The following is a 21678-nucleotide window of genomic DNA, read 5'->3' as shown; positions in this document are numbered from 1 at the left end:
CCCGCCCGCCTGCCCGCCGGCCAGCCCCGGGCGGGTGGGGCTGCAGTGGGGGGCCCCCCCGTGCTCTTGCGCCGGGCAAACGAGGCTCTATGGCCTCGTTCGAGGGTCGCTTCAGGGCGGCAAGTGGCCCCTGTCCCCGTCTTGGGGCTGCGGCTGACGGCGTGGTGCTGCCCAAAAGTTTCTCGGGATTTAGGCTGCACCCCTGCTAGTGAACTAACCGAGGGGGTCATCCTCTGGCCCTGGAGTCACCCGGCCGCAAGCGTCCTGCTAAGCAGCTTCAGGCGTCCAAGGGCGGTGGCCATGCCAGACGCGGTCCCCGAACCAGCAGGCGCTGTGCGGGGTGGGTATTGGCGGGCCACAGCCAAAATCTCGACGAGGCATGCTTGGAGACAGGGCAGCAGGGCTCAGGGAAGGTCTGGCACCCAAACCAGGGCCCTCACTCTGATCAATTTGCAAGTACAGGCAATCTGGTACATTTTTGACCACACTCTATCATTTCTCTGTGTCATACCTGTGACGTGGGTTTCATTTGTTTTCATCCATTGTTTTGAAAGCCATTTCTTCAGAGCTGAGGTGTTCAGCCCACTCAGAGCAGTCAGATGCTCTCTGTTGGGCGTGTTTTGCCTGCCTGATGGCACCTTTATCATCACCTTTGCTGTTGTGTTTTCACCTGACAGCACAAATCCATCCTGGACATTGCCATGCTGTGACATTTACTGCACGAGTGGCACCAGCTAACTCCAGGTGGGCCAGGTGACATGGAGCTGGTGGAGCTGGGTACAGCTGGGTGCACGGGGAGCTGCTTTGGGCAGCACTGAACTCCCGGCAGCAGCCACAACCGTCACGCCACCGTCAGCCAGCACTGCCTCCCGCCACCAGTGCCACATACACGCTACCACATCAGCCACAAGAAGCGGATGGGGCCATTCCCGCTTGGCTCTGTTCTTCCCAAAGGCACCGTGGCAGGGAGTTGCAGGGCTCTGCTCTGTCTCTCTGATGTGTGTCTGACCAGAGCACTAAGACACCCAGACTTGGTCAAAAGCCCATTGAAATGGCTGGAAAGGGCCTTAGACAGATGGGACGGGCACGGGGTCAGGGTCCTGCCAGACAGAGGAGGTGTTAGACAGCCTGGCACTACAGCCCCTGCTGAGGGGGTTACCTGCTGCTGTACTCACTCCTCCCACTCTGGGAAGAGTTTTCCTTTGGTGACTGGGGCTTTATGCAGAAGTGGCCATGGGAAGGTTTGGGGCCAGGTACCAATAAAGGGCTCCAGCTTGAGATGAAACATGGGAAATACTTTGTTTGCAGAAAGATGTGGCTTGTTCCTCCCTCATCAACTTTTTCTCTGGTTTGGGGATTTTTTTTCCAATTGTTGCTGTATTTTCAGCATATTTCAAAGTCACTTTCCATATGACAGATACTTTTAAGTCCTCTTTCCGGATGAAGAGAGTGTTACCTGAAATACATGGCACAGAAACCGCGCTCCTCGTGGAGCGGAGCGGAATGTGTCCCGACTTAGGTACACCCCCGGGCAGGACAGCCCCCTGCCCACACCCGGACCCGGGAAAAGGCCACGCCACCCCCGCCGCCGCCCCCGCTGCCATCGCTGCCCCCCCGTCGCCGTCGCGGCCCCTCCCGCCTCTCGCGCTCAGGCCCCGCCCCTTTCCCCTCCCCTCCCCTTCTCGGCCAATGGGCGACGGCTCCCCGCGGCGGAGGCGGGCCGGTTCCTCAGCGCGGCGCTTCCGGTTCCTCGGCGCGGCCGCCATGGCGCCGCTGCGCTGCCTGCTGCAGCTGCTGCCCGCCCTGGCGCTCGCCCTCCGCCCCGCCGCCGGCGAGGCGCACCGGCCCCTGGCGCTGGAGGCGCTGGGCGAGGCGGAGGCGCTGGCGGAGGAGCTGTGGGGCGCGGGGCTGCCCGGCGACCTGCCCGAGCTGGAGCCCGAGTGCCGCCGCCTCCTGGCCGCCTTCGCGGAGGGCAGCGCGGCGCTGACGGGCTGCCTGGGCCGCCGCGCCCGCCCGGTGCGGCTCTGCCAGGCCTGCCACCGCCACTACCGCCACCTCCTCGCACAGTACGGCAACATCGCCCGCGCCGTCGGGGTGCGTCCGCGGGGCCGGGCGGGCGGGCGAGCGAGGGGGGCTGCGAGCCTGCCCGGGGCGGGGGCGAGCCTGCGGCCCTGCCCGCACTGGTGCCGGGTTGGGGGGGCCTGGGCTTTTTCCTTGAGGCTTCCAGTCACATAAGTTCTGTATCCCAGCGTAGCTGGGCCGTACGCAAGTGGATATGGGGTCCTCGGGAAGGCAGGCGGGTCTCACCTGTTTCGCCCTTCCCTGCGGCGTGACGGCCGGTGTCTCTTCCGGCTCTGCACCCCGGTCCTGCGTGGAGGGTGAGGAGAGGTGTGTTATTAGGCCGGGCCTGGGTGTGGCTGGTGCTGTGACCTGTGACACTAACGTGCTCAGCGGGGCACCCATGTTTTGGGTAAGCGGATCTCAATCCTGCGAAGGTCAGTTCCCAGGCAGTAAGCCCCACCGGGTGTGTAAGGCGTTTCAGCAGAGGTTGGGAGCATTTGTTGGCTGCCTGGTGTTGTGGTGTGGTCCATGCAGCCAGCTCCTGGCATGGTTTGGGGCAAGTAGCTCCACCTGCAGAAAAAGCTTTGCTCCTCAGTGCAAGTGGAAAAACTTGAGTTGTTCTTGCTGATGTAGCAATGGTTAAAGTAGCATTCTGGCTCACAGATTGTTGTATAGCACTAATGAGGAACACAGCCAGAGCTTAGTCGCCTGGCCCTTCTTGGAAAATTGGTGGTCTCTGAAGCAGTGTCAAGTGATGTACATCATCTGTGGGGAGCCCTGTCACAGTGTTCTTGGCTCCAAAACTGATAGGAGTGTGTGGCAGCAAACTAAAGTCCTGAGTGTTGGCTGGAGTCTCTGGACCCCACCAGTGGGAAACCTTGACTGAAGCTGGGTCTTCTGTTTACATCCTCCAGACGCTTGATCATCTTTTTTTTTTTCATTTTGTAGTGTTGGAGGTGGTTCATGACTAGTTTTGCGTGTTCTCATCCAGTTTATCTGTTTGTAAAAGTCCCTGGGATGATACGAGGATGGCAATAGCAGATCGGACCAAAGGACCTTTGTCTGTTCTCTGATGATGGCTAGAAGTGGGTGCCCTGGTAAGAGTACAAGCAGAGAGCAAGTTTTTAGCAGTGTGTCCCCTGGATTGTGCTTTAGTTTTGGGATTTCTGAATCTATTTAGAATTGCCATTGACAAGAAAAATCTGCTGCTCTTGAAGCCCCGGTAAACTTCTGGTGCCGCAGTGTCTTGCTGCAAACCACTTCACAGCTTAGTTATCTGTCATGTGAAGAAGTATTTCTGGTTTTGTTGCGTTGTCTGCCTGTTTCCCCTCACCACCCCAGGGCTTGTATTGGAAAAGCGCATGGGCGTTCATTTGATATTTGTCCTTGCCAGGGCCATTGGTCTTGTGTTTTAGTTTGCAAACCTGTGGTCTGTTTCTCATAGGGAAGCTGTTTCATGCCAGTGACTAGGTAATGTGGAAGTGAGAAATTGTGTATGTAATTCTCTTGGGTGTTTTCAGCATGTTGTTCTGGCTAGGATTAGGTTGCCAAACATATCCCAGTACCTAGAATATGTATGAACTCATTGCAGCTGCTGTGCTTGTGTGCTGGCAGCCTGGGGTGACTGGTCCACTATGTGGTCTGGAAGAAACATCTGCATTAGTGTTTGGCTTTCCTTCTGTGCATGGATTATCTAGCCAAATAAATAAAGGAGGTGACCTCTTGCAACCTCAATCAGTGATCACAAGTAATCAGATATCTGATGTTTTTATCTTCGCCATCCTACAATAGTTATAGTGCCATGTGAAAGAAGCAGCCAAGTTAAGTTTTGGACATCTCTGAAATGTAAAATCCTCCTCACTCGGCTAATTAAAGAATAAATTAGGCAAACATATTTAAGGAATGATATGGGTTTACTTGATTCAGTTTTGGATTGAAAGTGCTTTTTTGCACTCATGAGTCCAGCTGGTGAGGAGGTTTCACAGTTAAAGGCTATCATGAAGCAACCAGAGAGTTTCCTGCATATACAACTTTCTTGCATATCTGTTTGTAAGTTAGTAGAAATGAAAGTGGGTGAATGTAGGAGTTACCAGATGTGGCAATATTCAACTTCTGCAGTTGAATCTCCAAGGGAAACTTCTTATTTAAAAAATAAACCTGTTTTAAAAAAAGAGAGGTGGAAGCTGAATCTCTCATAAAGCTCTAAGGAACATGTTTCTCATTAAAGAGATTATTTTCTTGTATGTCCCACGTCACTTATCAAAGAGGCTTTTGGCAGCTTTGGCAATTTTGAGAAGTGCTTAAGTCAATTTAGCAGCCAGAAACCAGGAGCTAGAGCACAGGAGTCAGCTGACTGGAGGTCATGGTTTTGTATTAGTGATTTGAGTGAGAAAATAAAGCTTTGAAGGAGAAAAACATTCTGAATTCTGATAGGGATACTTCCTGTTTATTCTGTAACTGCTTGCGTAGTTGCTCTGCATTTTTTTTTTTTATGAGCATGGTCCACAGAATAAGCTGCTGTAAGAGTTGTGCCAGTGCCTGCTTTGAGGATGGGGTGCGTTGGGTGGCTCGCTAAGATAGATGAGCTTGGTACCTATGTCCGGGAGGGACGAGAGCCCAGCCTGGTCGTAGGCTTGGGGAAATGGCTGCAGGCACCACTTTGCAGAGGACTGTGTTCCTGGTATTGCTGCATCGGGGAGGGGGAGAAGTTTGCTGCTGATACAGTAGGTTGGTACAGTGCATTTGGAGGTTTTCTCCTGTTTGTTTTGAGGCCAGTCCACTGGTTCAGTTCCTTCAAATATTCCTTCAATCTAATGAGAACGACCCTGTCCTCCTCTCTGGCTGCAGATGCCTTGTGCTGGCTCCTGGGGCAACGGCCCAGAAATGGATGACTATGAGCTACCTGGCAGAGAGGGCCCTGTGTCTCTGCTTGCCTTTTTTTTTTTTTTCATTGGCAGTCGTGTATTTTTGACTGACTTGCATGCAGTCCTAGTAGGTCTTCAGAGGTCATGTGCAGTAAGCTGTGTTGCTCCTAGTATGATTTGGAAGATCAAAAGACTTTTATTGTTCTGTCAATTCTGCTCTGCCTATTCTGGAAGTATCGACGTGATGTGTTGTGATTGTTTAGCTGTGCTTGCCTAAAATAGGTTTCAAAATTTTCCCTTTGTGTTTTTAACACTTGATTGGGTCTTTTTGTTGTTTCCTCTTTCTTCTAGAATTCTTCTGAGAGCCACAATTGTGCCAAAAGCATCTTGACCTCAGACAGGCTGCAGATAGTTGTGACCCTTTCGGAGTTCTTTAACGAAACCTGGGAGGCAGCCAACTGTGCAAGTATGTGACTCGTTCTGCAGCTTTCATGCTACTGCTATGACTTAGCCCCAAAAATTTGCACAGATCAGAACTGTATGCGTGTGTTTAAATACAGTCAGTAGATAACACAAAAATCCTAAATTAGAGCCACTCCACTGAAGGATACAAGAGCTTTTTGTTCTGTAAGGGATACTGCCAAAATCTGAGGGCACTAGTTTGTCAGAAAACTTAGTTGTTGTATAAATATTTCTTTTAGACTATTCTTTCAAAGTATAGTCTTGCTAGTGTTCTTTGTGTTCTACAGACCTTGCTGGAGACTTTCCTTAGCTTCATTGCGGTTTCTTCTGTTTTTCTTCATCTTCCTATTTTTTAAAAAAAACTTACATAAGAAACTTTTCCTTGTTAATGAAGTTGGTAACTCTGGGATGCTTACATGTTGAACAGTATCTGCCTCCACAGCCATGCTTTTGATTTCACTTTATGGGTGGAGGGTGTCCAAGTCTCTCTCTCTGTATCTCACTGTCTCTGTGCTGCTGTGCCATGCTTACAGCTAAACTGTGGCTTTTTGCCGTTGCCCTGGTGTGGGAAGTGGGACCCTACGCTAATAGGTGCACTACAAACAGTGGGAATAGCACCATGGAGTTGAGTATTAAAGATGCTGGGTTTGCTGCAGAGCCCCTTGAGAGCCCGGAAGAGTTTGTTTTCATTTGTGAGGGCTGGACTGTGTTGTCCTGCCATGCTTAGCTTGTAACCTGTGTGCTGCCTGCCCAGTGTCTATCTGAATGCTCACCCTCAACGCTGACAGTGCTTCCTTCTTTCAGGAGATTCTTCTAGGATGTTGGCTTGCTCTCACGGTGCTATTGGTGAACATCTAATTTCCCAAACCACTGTTGTTTTCCAGGGTCTGTCTGGTTAGAGCACCTGAAGTGGGGTGGAATGGATGGAAGCTGTAACATGGTAGGGTTAAGCCTATGACTGGGAAGAAAGTCCCAGATGTCCCCTCAAAGCTGGCGAAATGGTCAGCTCTTTTCTTAAACAGTAATAACCTACACTCTGATTCTGCTGTTGTGTTCATGGTCGAGCTGTTTCCTGGATGCTCTCTGTTTCATCTCCACTGCTGGTGCTTCTGCTTTCCCATAATGGCTGTTACTGTTGCTGGGCAAAGCCAGATTTGCAGGGTAGGAAATAAAAGTAATGTCTTGTTTTATCTTAAAGTCCAAAGATAATTCAGACCCCCTCTTCAGAAAGCTCTTGATGATAGTCTTCATCTTTCACTTAATCAAGGACAATTAATTCTGAAATATGTTCTCGATGAAGAGTTAGGTCAGCAGGTCTAAGACATCAATGGCAGGCAGATAAGGAAACCACAGTGTTGACTAGACCTGTCTTTTATAGTCGAGAGCTCTTTTTGCAGGAGTGGAGTGTCTGGGGGGCTTGTTGGCTATTGAGATGTTAGAAATTACAATATCCTGATGCTTTTCTTTCTCTTTGACAGATTGTTTAAAGAACAGCAGTGAGGGATTATCAAATTCAACTGTAGAGTTCCTGGATTTATTCAATAAATCTCTGACATGTTTTGAACATAACCTTCAGGTATTTATGCTGTGTGTTTAAGAGAAGCACTAAATCCTCTAATTGCTAGCAAAATCTTATTTATGCTGAATAAACCGCAGATACGTATTAGGCAAATAAACTGCTGGTGAGTTTGTGAATTTTAGGCAGATAAAGCAATGATCTGTAAAATGCAGATATTTACAAATTGAGAGCCTAAAATTAATTCTAATTGATAGTCACCTTGACTTCATTTTGTATGTAATTGCAGTGCTACTTCACATCAAAATTTCTGAATTCACAATAGTTGATAATTATATAGTAAGAAACAGCATGTCTGCATGCTGCAAGTCTCTTTTTCTGCCTCTTTGGAGAACTGTTGTCTTTTGACTTAACAATTCAATCTTTAAACACCCTTTTGATAATATAGACTAGTTTAGAAGAACCCGTACCTTAAATCATTGTAACAGTTGTTTTGACTAGTAAAATTGTGGGTAGACACAGTTTGTCTGTATTGAAAAGGCAATGTAATTCACATAGTGAAATAAATGTGGTAATTGTCTTCAAAGAAAATGCCCTAAATAACCTAAGAAACTGCATGTGTTCAATTTTAATCAGAAACTGACCGAGTTCTGGGATCATTCAGTGGTAAAAATGGGAAATGTTAGGTATGAGACAATATCTGAGGAAACTGCCTGCTTTTTTAAATTATTATTAATGATTACTAGGAAATGTGCCTTTATAGGCCTTGGCTGGGAGCAGTGTGGACTGGCCTATTGATCAGTTCAAGTGTCTGAGCTAGAACTTAACCCTGTGGTCAGTGGTAGCTGATACAACCATTACTGGGTTGGAATATCTTTAGAGATTGTACTTTTGCTTTCAAGTGTGTTGTATTGCATTCAGGGGTGGTGAAGGCCACAAATGAAAATGATTACTTACTATGGCAAAGTCTGTCCCTGTCAGTACAGCTCAGCAGTAACAACAGTTATGTGTTAGGTACGGGCAAACGAACACCAAAACACAGCATTAAGGAACTTGATCTCTGGCTCCAGAATAACAGTTAATTACTAGTAATTTCTTTTTCTCCTTCTGGCAACTGGTACTTTAAAAATAAGTGGTTTTTTTTTTAAAAAAAAAGCTGCTAGTTCAGGGAGCAGTTTGAGGTACGTAATCTGCGGGAAACAAATCCTGTCCTTAGTGAATTAGAATTGGTCCCTTTTCCCCCTGCATTCTCATGTGAGTTGTCTGTCTAGGCCTCTACTCAATCTAGGATGCTAGAAATCTGGGTTTTGGCTCAAACTTGACTCTAGTTTTCAAGTTTTTTTTATAATGCCCTAAAACTCTGTGTGAATGCTCTTTTATAACCCTAGGGACAAACCATCTATTTGTCACCAAATAACTACACAGAAGTATGTAAAAACTGCAACGAAACCTACAAAAAGTTGAATGACCTGTATAACAACTTGCAAAGGATGAACAGGCAAGGTGGTGAGTCTGGGCACTCGGCCCACTTGTGTATCGATGTGGAAGATGCAGTAAGTATTTATTAATACTCATCAGGGAAGTCTTTATTAATCTGAGCTATTTGCACTAGTCTTGCTAGGGATTGCCTTTTCCCTTTCTGTGTGGGACAGTACGAGTGGCAGTGCCTTTGGCAGGCTGATGTCCCGTGGGGAGAAGTTAGCTTGGTGGGGCTGTCCTCTCCTCAGTCAGTGCAATAGGAGCGTGACTGAAGCTCCTGATCACCTGAGTGCATTCCAGTTTGAGTAGCTGCACTTTAATTTCTTGTTCCTGTGAAGGGGATGGATTTAAAAAAAAACCAAAGCCAACTCTTAATTTTCTGGCTTTTAATGTGAAGCTTCACTGCTATTGTTCTAGCTGGTGTAATAATTGATTCCTTATTACAGCAGCTGTTTCTAGGGGTCCTCAGCATTGGTGACATATGATTGGAAAAAGCTTTGTTATATTGTGGGTTTTTAAGTGGTTGGGCAGAAGGAGTGCTGTTGAAAGTATGGGATTAGCCCTGTCCCCACAGGCTGTCAGCGAGTTCTCTGGGAAATAGGCATGTGGCAATGTCTACAGTGTATCTGAGTATGTTTTTGAAACTTGTGAAAGTTTTGATGTGAAATCTTGGCTCTGTTTAAATTGTCTATTTGTATATTTCCAGGGATTTGCTGGCTTTTTCGGGGAGATCTGTTAAAGTGTAGTTTTCTGAGGTCATGTTTGAACACTTGAATGTCTTGAGGCCTGAGTGTTTGCCATGCTGCACAGCAGAAATGGATGTGCTCACTTTCATGGCTTGCTTATGTTTCTCTTTTAGATGAACATCACTCGGAAGCTTTGGAGCAGGACTTTCAACTGCTCAGTTCCCTGCAGTGATACAGTCCCAGTGATTGCAGTTTCATCCTTTATTCTCTTCCTACCTATTGTTTTTTATCTTAGTAGCTTCCTTCACTCAAAGCAGAAGAAACGGATACTCATTTTGCGTAAGTGATGGTGCTGGCATTTCACTGTTAGAGTTGGGTGGTGCCAGGGACTCGCTTGGCTCTTGTGGGAGAAGGGGCCCAGCCAGATCTGCCTGCAGCTGTGCTGACGGCACTAATAGCGACTATTAGTTTGCTGCTGTCCCCTCAAGAAGGGTAGTAAAGAGCTTCAGCCATATCTTTTCATTAAAGTTTCTGGACGTGAACAGAAAGCTGTTTGCAAGTCTGTGTCGGATAAATAGAGGGAGTGGAGAGACTAGTTTTGTGGAATTCTTTGTGTTTAATTTTCATATAATTTTTCCCTTTCTAGCCAAGCGCATCCAGTCAAATGCCAGTCTTGTGAACATCCAAGAAAAATACAGCTGAGCTGCAAAACAAAACCTGAGAACTGCTGCTGGTATACAGTGGGTACAATTGTGTTGGAATGAGGCCGGCACAAAAGAGGAGTTAATTATGGTTTAGTGTAATGATACAGAGCAACACAAGTTAAACAAAATGCTGTCTGACTTCTAAGCGAGGATATTAACAAACATGACAAGGCAGGGCTGTGTGACACTGTATGGACTCTGGTTTTGAAAAATCTGTGGTGTTTTTTTTTTTTTTTTTTTTATAATCTCGAGCTAAAGCTGGTGTTTTTCTGTTTCTAAGCTTTTGTACTTCTCATAGAATAACTACACTTTCCTTGCATGGTATTTTTCCATATTTATCGTATTTGTTTCATAGAAACCTGAGATTCTAAATCTTTTTGAGGTGGTTTTCATAGACAAAACTTGAAATAATATTTGATGTTCCTGCTTGAAACGTTATGTTTAATTCCACCTAATACTCAGTCTCACCATCCTTGAGATGGACAGAAGACCTATAAAAAAGAAAACATTCCCATCTTTCCTATGCTACTCCAAAGTCAGGATATCTGTTGGAAAAAAAAAAAAAAATAAGGCAAAGAGCATGAAATATTCAGAGAAAGTGCTAATATATAATGTCCAAAGCCAGCAACAAAAGCAACAGAACTGCCAGTGCTAGACTTGAACAGTAATCATTGATGACTACAGTATTCAGTTCTCAGAAACAGGCAACATATTTAGTCATTTGCACACTTTAACCACTAAAATAATTGCTTTTCAAATGTTACATTTTCAGAGGCTTATTTTAGATGTCTGCTTAGGTAACTGGATGCTTCACTGTTTGTCTGTTTGTTGTGTTATTTCCTTTCCGCTTTAATTATGAAGATGGTTGTTTTTTTGTTTTTTGTGGACAAGTGCGGTAAAGTCCAGTCACTGGAGATGCTGAATTTCCTGGTCTAGAGCTTGCTATGGCTTAATACGGAGGAATTTTGTAGGGGAAAAGTTACCTTTTCTAGATAATGTGTTTTACTGGTAAATGAACCAGAGGGTTCTCTAACTTAAAAACTGTCCTGAAGGACAGTGAAGATACTGTGTTTGGAATTGATGACTTTCAAGAAATAGTATAAAAAAATTGGGCCTGTGAAATAGATGAATGTAAACAAATTCAAGCTTGCAGGATTCCAAAGCTGATGGATAAGTTAATACAATAACTGTGGGGATGGATAACGCTACTGTCAGGCTGTGGGCACAATTCAACGGCTGCGGCGATACCAACAGTTCAGTTTGGTTTTGCTAGTCCTGATTCAGGAGACTGGTGGGGTTGAAATGATTTATAGCTGTACTTGAGGTTAATGAATGCTAGAGTCTTTGCTCCCATTTTAAAATTTGTTTTCTAACCTTGAGATGAAAATGAATGGCCATTACAGCTAAAAAATGAAATTTCTCTTGCAATCTGTGTGTCTTGATGTCTGTCAAAAAACTCCATGAAGCAGTTTTATGTATTCGACTTGCTTTGGAGCCTACAATGTTAAATTTTCCCTTTGCACTAAGGCTCAAATAAATATATCACAGTGTAACAAAACAGTCTTAAAGCTCTTCAAGTCATTGGTTTTCTTGGGGTTTTTTTTGTGGGTTTTTTTTTGAGTTGGGACATACTGTTGGTTCTAAAGTCAAGTTGACAGTATGTTTAATACTAAGTAAAATACTGTTAGCAGTTAGTCCCACCCATATGATTGCCTTTTTGTATTTTATCAGTAAGAAGTATTTATCTCCCTCTGTTAAACATGTGAGTTACTAGGTCAACAGTTTGTTCTAGATAGTTTACAACAATAACGTAAAACTCTGTTTCTCTTGCTTATTACATAAAGTTACCTTTTTGCGGCTGGGAAAGGCATGCTGCCTTTAAAAAAAAAAGATTATTTTTTTATATCTATTATTCTTAAACTTCAACTTTCTGGGACTTATTCAGCTGCCTACTCTAATAGCATTACATTGATTTGGGACATCATATGATTGAGAGCTGTTCAAAGCAATCTTTCATTCGTGCAGATAAAGCCAGTTTGTATGTGCAGCATTTCAGAAGGACAGCTTTTATACTGTAAGCAGTGGCTTTTTGAGCACATTCATGTTAAGTAGGTCTGAAAGTCATTACTTTTGGATATGGTGGTTAAGCACTTTAAAAAAAATTAAAAAAAAAAAAAAATCAGCTTTTCTTATTTTCCTGCCTGCTAAGCCAAATGGAAATACTCATGTGACTTTTGTTGGTTTTTATTTTAAAGCAGCAGTAAAGTTTACACTTGAGATTTTTAATATTGCATCTACTATTTTCTCCTTTTTTTTCCCACCAAACTTTGTACTACTAACTTTCTTTACACAGTGTTATATTTTTGGTAGGATATTTCATATATAAATTGATTGAATTCTCTTTATACTCTATTTCCTAGAGAAATGTGGAAGCACACAGACTGTGTTGAAGGAGAACTAGAATTCTTTTGCTGCTAGTCTTTCATCTTGATTTATTTTTTGCCTTTTTGGTATTATATGTACTAAACAGGATGAACTTTGAAATACTAGTTGTTTGTATCTTTTTGTGCAAATAAAGATTTCTTACTGTGGGGTAGCACTTTGATTCATGTTTATACTTAACTAGGAAACCTCTAAACACGGAAAGTCAGCTCTAATAAAGATTGTCAATAAACAATGAACAGTGTGGTGACTTAATTGCTTCATTTGTAGTAGTTTTATACTCCTGCTGTTCTAGGTTTATATTCAGAAGCACCTGCTTATTATTCCTCATTATGCCATTTGCAGGAAAACAGCATTGGAAAGATGTTTTCAGAGCAGTGCTGTACTGAATTACAGAACAAATGAACTGCAACTGCTGAGAGAAGGTGGAGTTTTAGCTCACTCAGAGCCTACTGAAGTATATGCAGAGGCTCCTGTTTAGTTGCAATGGAGTTTCTTGGATGGGTGTGCGAGAGTAAGGCTAGTGGGGAATAAGCTGCGGTCTTTGTGGGGAGGCTTTTGGTTGCCTGCACTGGCCACTCTTTCAGCTTCAGCAGGCAGGGTGTTGGATTGCTGTTGAGCTGGAAGATTTCTTTAAAAATGGCAGTGTGGTGCCTCACCATGGAGAGAGCTGGGTGTCTCACCTGATGGTGGTAGCCTTGTGCACTAGTGGTTGGATGTGGATATCTCGATGGTGAGTTTAAATCTCAGGACATCACTTGCAAGGGGCTTCCAGGAAGGCTGGGAGAGTTGTAATGCCACTGCGTGAGGTGCGGCTTCAGCTGGGAAACTGGGAATGGTTCTGCTTGCCTGAGTGTGTGGGAGAGGGACTTGAAAGGGAATAAGCACAGGAGAAAGGCAAGTGGGGAGAGCAGGGGATTTACCCAGTGAGTGGAGCAGAGGCTCAGAGAGTAATTGAGGGTGGAAATGGGGGTCTGTAAGCACACTGGGAACAAAGTGTTTTGGAGGGAGAGGCTGCTAAAGTTCGCAGGTGATTGAAAGACTGTGAGTAAAAGGGGGTTCAACTGGGGCCTTGATTGCAGCTGAGCTGGGAAAGGGAGACTCTGGCTCCTTGGTGGAGGTGAGGTTGGGGACTGGTAGCAGGGAGATGGAGCAGCTGAGCCTAGGTCCCCCACTGGTGTGTGATGGGACTCACGTGGGCTGACTGTGCAGGTTGGGAATGAGAGCAAGTAGTGGGATGGCAACAGGGACTTGCTTCCAAGTTACTTAAAAGCAACTGCTTTCTTCTGGGAGGGTACCTGAATTGTGTGATGCTGTGGGTGGTGTTGAAGTAATCCTGGTTCAGAGGCTCTTTACAAAACTCCTGTTCTATTCCAACCTGAGTGAGGACTCCTGTTTAGCACTAAACAGGGTACTTTTTCTTTAAAACAAACCAAAAATAGGGTTTTTCGTGCAATGGCTACTTTTTTCCATCTTTATTAAATGCCTGCTACAATCACAAAATGGCTTCAGTTTCCTAATGTTTTGTTTCTGGTGCTTACTGTCCAGTTAATCAAGTACCATCAAATCTTCTTGCAGTTCTGCTAATTTATACATTAGTTTTCATGCCCTGAATGTAGAGTTTCTCTGGAATGATAAGCTGTGTGATTAGCGAAGTCACTGCACAGGATCCTAATCAGAATGTATGGGTAACTTACCAATTTTTGTTCATATTTTATTGTGAATTTTCCTTCTGGGACTGGTGTAAGCAGTTTTAACTTGATCTTGATGCACTTTCTGTATTTTTCCCAGTGTAAAAAGTTATACATTGAAAGAGTGGAGCCAGTAAATTCTGCAGTTGGGAACTTGCTTCCCCTAGCATTGTGACTAGTGTCTCTTGCTACCTGTGCAACTAGTAGCCTTGTGTTGTGCTGAGAGTTGAAATGCGGTTGCTATCTTCGAGACCCTGGTCTAATCTAAGGCAGAAATAACATGTAAAGGACGAAAACAGGAGGTGATGTGGTTGTGTGATAACCTTTTCCAAGCACAGGTGTTCAATACAGAGATACCAGCATCTCTGCTGGCCATCAGGAGGGTTTCTGCAATGATTTGTGCCTGGGATTGGGTGTGAGCTTAGGGAGCTGTCAGACCAGTGTCTTCTGCTACGGCACACAGCTTCAGCTCTTTGCATCTGCTCTGCTTGAAAGATGGTGCTGGTCCAAACTGGTTGCCCCCAGCATCTGCTCTGGGGCCAGAGGAGCTGCCTGGGGTGCTTCTGACTTGTGGTGGCTAAAGTGAGCGTGTGGGAGCACTGATGAACACGCATGCTTCTCCAGAGGCGCAGTGGGCGAAGACGGACCTTCATACCTTGCATAGATTAGAGGTGAGGGAAGAGGGAGGTTTTTGTTTTGCAGGGAGATTTTGTTACTTTCAGCCTTATACACAGAAGAAAAAGCTGCATTTTTTCCCCCAAAAAAACCAAGTTAGCCACCCCTGTTTCCTGCTGAATCCTTACTTCGATGTGTTGGTGTATGGTGTGCGGGATGGGAGCTTGCTTACTGCAAATGTCATCAGTGGACATGGACATAGACGAGTTGCTGAGGGGAGGCCATTTGACATGGGGGAGCACTTTGCTCTTTCACCTAAGCTTTAACTGTGTTTCTCCTGTCACTCCTACTTTGAGAACTTTGGAGGTCATCTAGTCCAAGTCCCTGCTCAAGCAGGGCCACCTGCAAAGTTGGATCAAGTTGCTCCTACTCCTTTCTCTGAGCTGTGGCAAGGATAGTGCCAGGGAACTGGTGCTATGGGGAAGGAATATGGGAATACTCTATAGGATAGTAATAGTATAGCTTTGAAAGGAGCCTGCTGCTTGAAGCGAGAACTGGGTTTGGGCTTTTTCACTTCTGTGTATCTTCCTTGCAAACGGGACTAGGCAGAATAGGGCCAACTGGGTGGCAGGACGGCAGGGACACAATGTTGTGTCAAGTAAACTGCTAATTCTTTTTTAAAAATAATGAGTTGTGGAAATAAGTTAAATAGTGAAATGAATTCTGAAATCTTCCCTTACTCCCATCTGAGGTGAAAATTTTGGAAAGCTCTTTGAACTCGCTAGTAGCTTGGTTGAAATTTTAACTTTCAATACTGAAAATCCCCCTCTGGTGCCAGCACAGTAAGTATCATGGATTGCTGCAATTAAACCAGTGCCTTAAGTTATTCATAATACTCTTTCTGGGCAGCATTCCCACTTGCTTAATCTGTGCTGTACAAGTGTTTATTAGAACTGACTGTTGAAAAACGCCAAGCTAAATTGGACGCTAAAAAAAAAATTAAAAAAAATCAATATGATGCCCTAAACTGGTTTAATATGTCTTTCCTCTTCAATAATCCTACACATTACTGATTTATTTGCTGTAATGAACATGCCATTCAACCGAAACAAGATTAGCTGCTTAAACTGCAGCATTAAGCACGGAGCAACTTTAATGCTGCTTTATGTTTCATTGTAATGCTCAGCACTTACAGTGGTGTCTCTTTCTCTCCTCTGCAATAAAGAGTTTGTGTGAGGATCACAAAGGGCTCCAGAGTGGTGTTTTGTTAAAGCATTCGAAGCAGTAAATTTGAGTCGGGTTTGCAATGCGGCACCTCCTTCATCCAAACCTAAGTGGAACCAAACTGGTGAGCAGGATTAATGCATGAATTTATATTCCCTGCAGGATTTTTCCGGGGTTAACCATGAAGTAAATGGCTTATGTCAAACTGATCTAGGTTAAGACAGAGAGAACAGCCACTGGCAATCAGAATATTCCTTTGGACTTAAATCAAAATTTTTTTCCAAGCATTTGAAACAGTAGCAGTTTACTGTGCTGGAAGAGAAACAGACTGCAAGGAGCAGGTGTCTTGGTTTTGCAAGCAAGAGTCCTAAGATAGATGTGGTAAAGACTGAAGATCAAAAGAGTCTCTAGGAGGGGTCAGGGAAATGAGAGTGATACAGGTATTTTATACCTGTCTGGTATTGTATAATGTATAATAGAAAGTCTGTTCTATTGTGTAATACTGGACAGGTCTGAAAAGTTTAAGCTCTTCAGTCTCCAGGTAAAACTGTGTGCTCTTCCTACTACAGGGGCAAGCCTCAACTGGGAGTCTCTAAAGTCAGTGGGTTTTGGTTACTGTTTTGTTCTTTCCCTCTGTCATGAAAAGACTGCCTTAGATAATTACCTTCCCTTCTTGTTCATTAAGAAGCAAGTTGTATTTGTTAGGGCATCCATATATTCTCCATAGTTCTAAAAACTGCAGTGAATTTTCTGTTTGCAGTGCAATGCTGTATTTCTTTTGAAGACTATGATGAGCTGCCAGTATATATTTCAGCAGTTTTTTAGGGTCTTGGAGTCAAACTTAGAATAGTAAAACCAGAGAGATGAGCTTCATAGTATTACAGAAGTGGGCTGAATTGAGAGCAATTACTCAAACCTGTAGAAATGAGAAAAAATGTCAAAAGTAGTGTTTGCACTGTTCTGGAGTAGATTTTCCAATGGAGGTTGTGGTTCTGACTCTGGAAAGTGCATCATTTCTTCTGATGAATGGTGCTTTTCTCCCGGTGATAGAACAGAGACTCAAAAGTGATCTGGTAAAGGGAAAGTTGAAGGATTGAAGGCAGCTATTTCTGGAGGAGGAAATGCACTCTGGAAGTCTGTTAGAAGGATCAGCCTTGCTTTTGCATTGCTGCACTGAAAAAAAAAAAGAAAAAATAGCCTGAAGATGCTTTCATCTGCCTGAAGGGTGAGCACTGGGATGCAAAGACAGGGCTGGTGAGTGTTGGCAAAGATATTAGTTCACCACTGATATGACACTTCTTCATGGAAAAGCAGAATCTCAAGGTGAATGGGATAGAGTGCCCTGAGAGGAGCATGCATACTTCAAGAGGAAAAGAGTGTCCTCAACAGCTGGTTTAAAGTTGATCAGGGGATGAATAGTAACAGTCATGTTATTTCTATGAAACTGTACATGTTTTTCTCAATTATCAGGAGTCCCCTCAGCACTGTTTGCTGTTGTTGTCCAGACTGCACAGGTCTAAGCGATGCTTGCATCCAGCCCCTGGGTCTGATGGCTCTGCATTGTAGCAGGCTCTGTCCCTAGTGCCTAATACGGGGTTTTTGTTAGTTACACAGATAAGCAGCGTGTAAGGAGCTGCCTTTTGTGGTCACTCATATGAGTTACTTTAGGTCCACTCATAAGCTCCCAGACTCATATTTTATTTAAAGACCGAATGATTTGCGTGTTCTCCTAAATCATGACCATGGAAGCACTTGGACTGACCTGTTTGATGTCCAAGCAAGCATCAGGAGAAGGGACAGTGAGAAGGAAGGAATGAGGGAGCAACAGTGAAACCGAGCAAGTTAAAGCAGGATTGAATAGTCCTGGGAAAGCCTCCTGCCCTGCCTTGGCTTGTATAACGGGGGCTTATACAACACGTAACCCAATCTGACCCTGACCCTGCCAGTGCTCAGGGACTATATTTTTACTAAGATTAAGCTTTTATTTTCTTTCTTGTTCCTGGAACAATTTCCTTGGCTTTTAGCTTGCCTGTTGGCTGGCATGGCCAAGGCAACCTCGCCTGTTTATGATATTAGCCAGCTGCACTCTACAAAAGGCATGCACCCAGCTTCCCCTGTGTAGTTCTACAGCAGCATCTTACCAGAGGACATTGGCAGGAGGTTCACTACCCACCAGAAATGGTGTCTGTTATCTGCTGGTAACAGTGCTGTTAGGAGAAGGAATGAAAAATGTAGTAAATATAACAACACCCTTCGGTTTAGCAAAGCAGCTATAAGCTCTCTAAATAAAATGGGTCTTTCACTGCTTGAAAGGCTACAGGACCTGCCAGAGCGTAGTTTCTCTGGGAGGCATGGGTCTTCCTGCCTTTTGGATTTTTATTCATGGTAACATGAGGGACTGGAGCCTCTGGCTTCAGCCTGCTGTCAGCAGTGCTGCTGCATCTTCGCACACTGGGCAGCTGCTGGACTCTGACTTGCTGATGGGCCATGCCAAAGCCCAGCAGCCTGGTTTTACACTTGCAACTTCAAAGCATCTTACCCTGTGACAGCTCTTCCCACATCTATTGCATCCACGAGGCAACAGCTAGGATGTCTGAGTCCCCATTAGTGACTTGGGAGTCCAAATCCAGCCTTCAGAAGTGTGGTCAAACCCACTGGCCCACAGTACAGTGTAGCATCCCAATAGCCAAGCTACTTTGAATGCAGGACTTGGGCTCCTGTGAGACTTATTATTTCTGAATAATATTCCTTCTTTTTCAACTGTAAGGTATTTTTGAAAATACTTGGTCAAGTTCAGCATCCAGATGGTCTTTAGTTCATGTTTGTCAACCTTATTTCAGTTGATAGTCTCCTTTTTTTCACTAGTGAGGCTTTGAACTTGCTTTATTTGAGGTGTGCTGTACAGGGTATGTGAACTTGCTTTTCCTGGTCACCTCTCATGGACCCCTTGAGTGCAATGTGTGGCACCCCTGAGGTTGAAAACCACAGCTCCAACTCAACCACAGGCTGTTAGGGTCAACACAAGGGTGAGCATCCTGACATCCCTGACTGGTGCTCTGCACCAGACCATCCTCAGCTTCTCTGACTGTTTCTTTGGGCTCTAAAATCTACAGTCAACACCTTTCAGGTTCTCCTGTTCTCCCAGGCCTTGGTGTCATGTCTCCCAGCTCTAGAGTCTGTGATGTTTACTGGTTCTTCTGGCTCTGTACTACTGCAATGTGATGGAGTAACATTTGCCATCTCAGAAATGGTTTCTATACCCTGTGGTTGCTGCTCTATCTTTAATACTCACAATCCTGATTCAAGCAGGGTGGGTGCAGCTTTCTGCAGTTTCACCAGATGAGAGAGATGGGTTCTCATGATAATGCAAATGTCTATGGCAGCTTTCCCTGAGGAAGCGTTATTCAGCTGACTGTGAGGAACAGCAGAGATTCATGATCATTAGTGTCAGAAAGCAAAGAGAAGTCCATAGCCTTAGAGGACAAAAGAGACTGTTGGAGATGAAAGCAGGTTTACATAGACTGTCTCCCAAAGTGCTGAGCAAAGACAATCTTGCAGCAGAATCACTTTAACACTTGCTATTTTGCAGCACAAGCAGATTGTGGCTTTTTATTAGGAAGCATTGCTTATCTCTCACTGGTACCCAGATGCTCCAAAAAGAGTTTTATACCTAAAAACACTGAGATTTTCTTCCCAGTAACATTCCTCCTTGAGCTTTGCAGAGGGCTGAAGGGTACTGGAGCCATTAGCGAGCAGAGGCTGGTCCTACACACCTGTGGGACACGGGGCTGAAGCAAAAGCTGCCCACAAAGCTAGTAAGCAAACTTCAGCGTGTCTCTTCTCTCCCACCTGGTGTCAGTTTAGAGGTTGAAGAAGTACTGACAGGTTTGATTTGCTCTGCAGAAGCACCCGGCCCCCCTTTGCAGTTTGCTCGTCCATAGGCTCCTCTCCCCGTATGGCTGCTGTCAGGGGCCTGCAGCCTCGCTGCTGTTGGGGCTGCTAGAAACGCTCCTGCTGCCTGTCCGTGAGGGAGGGTCACAGGCACCAGGTATTTGTCGTGGGTTGTGCAGCACATAGCATAATGAGGTTCTGCTGTGTAAGTAGACATCCAGGGCACTAATGATAACAGTAATCATTGGCTTTACGTCTCTGAGTAGAGGCTTAGAGAGTCCTGAGAAGCAATGCCATCAGCATGCACAGAGAGCTGTGTAGCAGGGACTGCTTTGACCCAGTGCCCTGCGTGCGCCAGACTTGCTGGGGAGTGCACAGCTGTCTCATACAACAGCTGGATAGCGAGGAACCACTCCAAAAATGAAACCAGTGAAGGGGCTTTCCATGCCCAGTTCCGTTACAACAGCTTCTCTCTTGCTTTCCGTGGCAGGTTGTATGAAAGCTGGCCCCCAGTGACTGGTAACAGGAGTAAATTTCTGCTTCTTGTGCACACAGATGTCCACTTACTTTAGTTCAAGTGAAAGCAGCCTCCATAATAAGAGGTAAGAAGTAAAACCACAAGTTCTTCATGATGATGCAGAGGGACTACAGCTCTGGGACAGGGACCAGGCTTCTCTCTTGGACTCGGGGTTTATCCCCAGGCAGGGTGACCACTCCGCAGAACCTTGCTGTACAGCAGCCAGCGGTTTTGCGTATAGGTAGGTAACCTCAAGAAAAAAGCAAAGCATATACAGATGTACCTGCCTCTGCCTGAGCTCTTGCCTTCTCAAGGTTTTTGCTGTTACCTAGAAGTCTGTAAGCAAAATGGCCATGTCACGGGGATTCAGATGCATGGTCATTCTGCATGAGGATGCCAGGATGTGACCCACATGCTCTGCATTTGAACTAACTATTCTGAATCAGTATAAGCTCTTGAAGGCACTTACGCTGGGCAAACCCATGTTTTCTTCTCTGCTACAGTCTGTATTTATGAACATTTCAATTCAAGATCTGCACGTTTTTTTCCCCAAAATTTGTTGGGGTGCGAGTGCTGAGTAAAGGAACAGCACCATCCTTTATGTGACTGAGGCAGAAATTAAGCTGCATGTTCTCTTAATGGTCTGATACTACAAAAGTCTAATCTTTTACACTGGAAACTCATTCCAAAGGGACAATAGGCATAAGACAACATGCACACGTACAGAAGTGACAGATAAAAATGCCTAAAATAGATTTTTAAATATATATATATGCATTTCTTTTTCTGCTAAGTGCATCTTCTTGATTTCAGAGCACATTATGTCTTAGTTCCTGTATGCTCCAGTCAGATGATCTGTGAAATGGGGGTGCACAGACTGTCTACTGTACTCGTTTCTAGCATCTGAGGGGGAAGATGAGGGAAAAGCGATAAAAAAGTAGAGATTGCTAGACCTAGGACTAAGAGACTCCATCTTACTCACTGATAGAAAAAAATGTGTATGCTGCTAAAAGGGAATAAAAAGAGCATAAATTCCAGTCAGATGTGCCTCTTGTGAAAAATGACTAATTAAATGACATTGGTAGCTTAAAAATAGACCTTGCTTTAATGGGAAAATATTTCAGAGGTCATTTAAAAAGAAATCAAAAACCCAGGAAAGATGAAGAGAGTATGATTGCCTGCCTGGGTTTTATTATTTCTTAGAAGTAAATCTCATTTTGGGGGCAGCTTTCAAGAACACCAGTAAAGCCTGGCACACACGTACAATAGCCGTGCTCGTACAAACAAGTGCCATCCAAGGCTCACAAAGGGGCCGCAGAGGTCTGAAAACGAGTGCTGAGTGGTAGGTAAGTGAATTCGGCCTCTCCTGACCCTGCGGCAAACCCTCCTGCGCCCACCAGTTTCAGAGAGACCCACCCAAGATTTGCCCCCGTGGAAGCAGAAGCCTTTCTGCCCTCGTCCCCTCTGGGAGGGATGCTCTGGCGGGGGGGGGAAAGCTGCTGGCTTCCTGCGCGCACCGGCAAACC

At 44.9% G+C, this 21678-nt stretch overlaps 1 protein-coding gene across 1 annotated transcript; it reads left to right on the top strand.

The window, feature by feature from the left end:
- Positions 1 to 1755: 1755 nt before the first annotated feature.
- OSTM1 (osteoclastogenesis associated transmembrane protein 1) lies at positions 1756 to 12453 on the top strand. Its single transcript, XM_074862232.1, has 6 exons — positions 1756 to 2094; positions 5277 to 5391; positions 6866 to 6963; positions 8292 to 8456; positions 9242 to 9407; positions 9715 to 12453. The coding sequence occupies exons 1-6, from the start codon at positions 1765 to 1767 to the stop codon at positions 9768 to 9770; spliced, it is 930 nt and encodes a 309-aa protein (XP_074718333.1). The 5' UTR covers positions 1756 to 1764; the 3' UTR covers positions 9771 to 12453.
- The last annotated feature ends 9225 nt before the right edge of the window (positions 12454 to 21678 follow it).

The sequence above is a fragment of the Strix uralensis genome, chromosome 3 (assembly GCF_047716275.1).
Source record: "Strix uralensis isolate ZFMK-TIS-50842 chromosome 3, bStrUra1, whole genome shotgun sequence".
NCBI classification, from domain to species: Eukaryota; Metazoa; Chordata; class Aves; order Strigiformes; family Strigidae; genus Strix; species Strix uralensis.
Note: the sequence above shows the minus strand (reverse complement) of the source record. Positions and strands in the feature narration are given on the sequence as shown.

Excerpts from the sequence above, each read along its gene's own strand:
- OSTM1 (XM_074862232.1), top strand. The coding sequence starts at position 1,765 with ATGGCGCCGCTGCGCTGCCTGCTGCAGCTGCTGCCCGCCCTGGCGCTC. Across the intron at positions 2,095-5,276 it reads ACATCGCCCGCGCCGTCGGG|AATTCTTCTGAGAGCCACAA; the intron begins GTGCGTCCGCGG and ends TCTTTCTTCTAG. Across the intron at positions 9,408-9,714 it reads GAAACGGATACTCATTTTGC|CCAAGCGCATCCAGTCAAAT; the intron begins GTAAGTGATGGT and ends TTCCCTTTCTAG.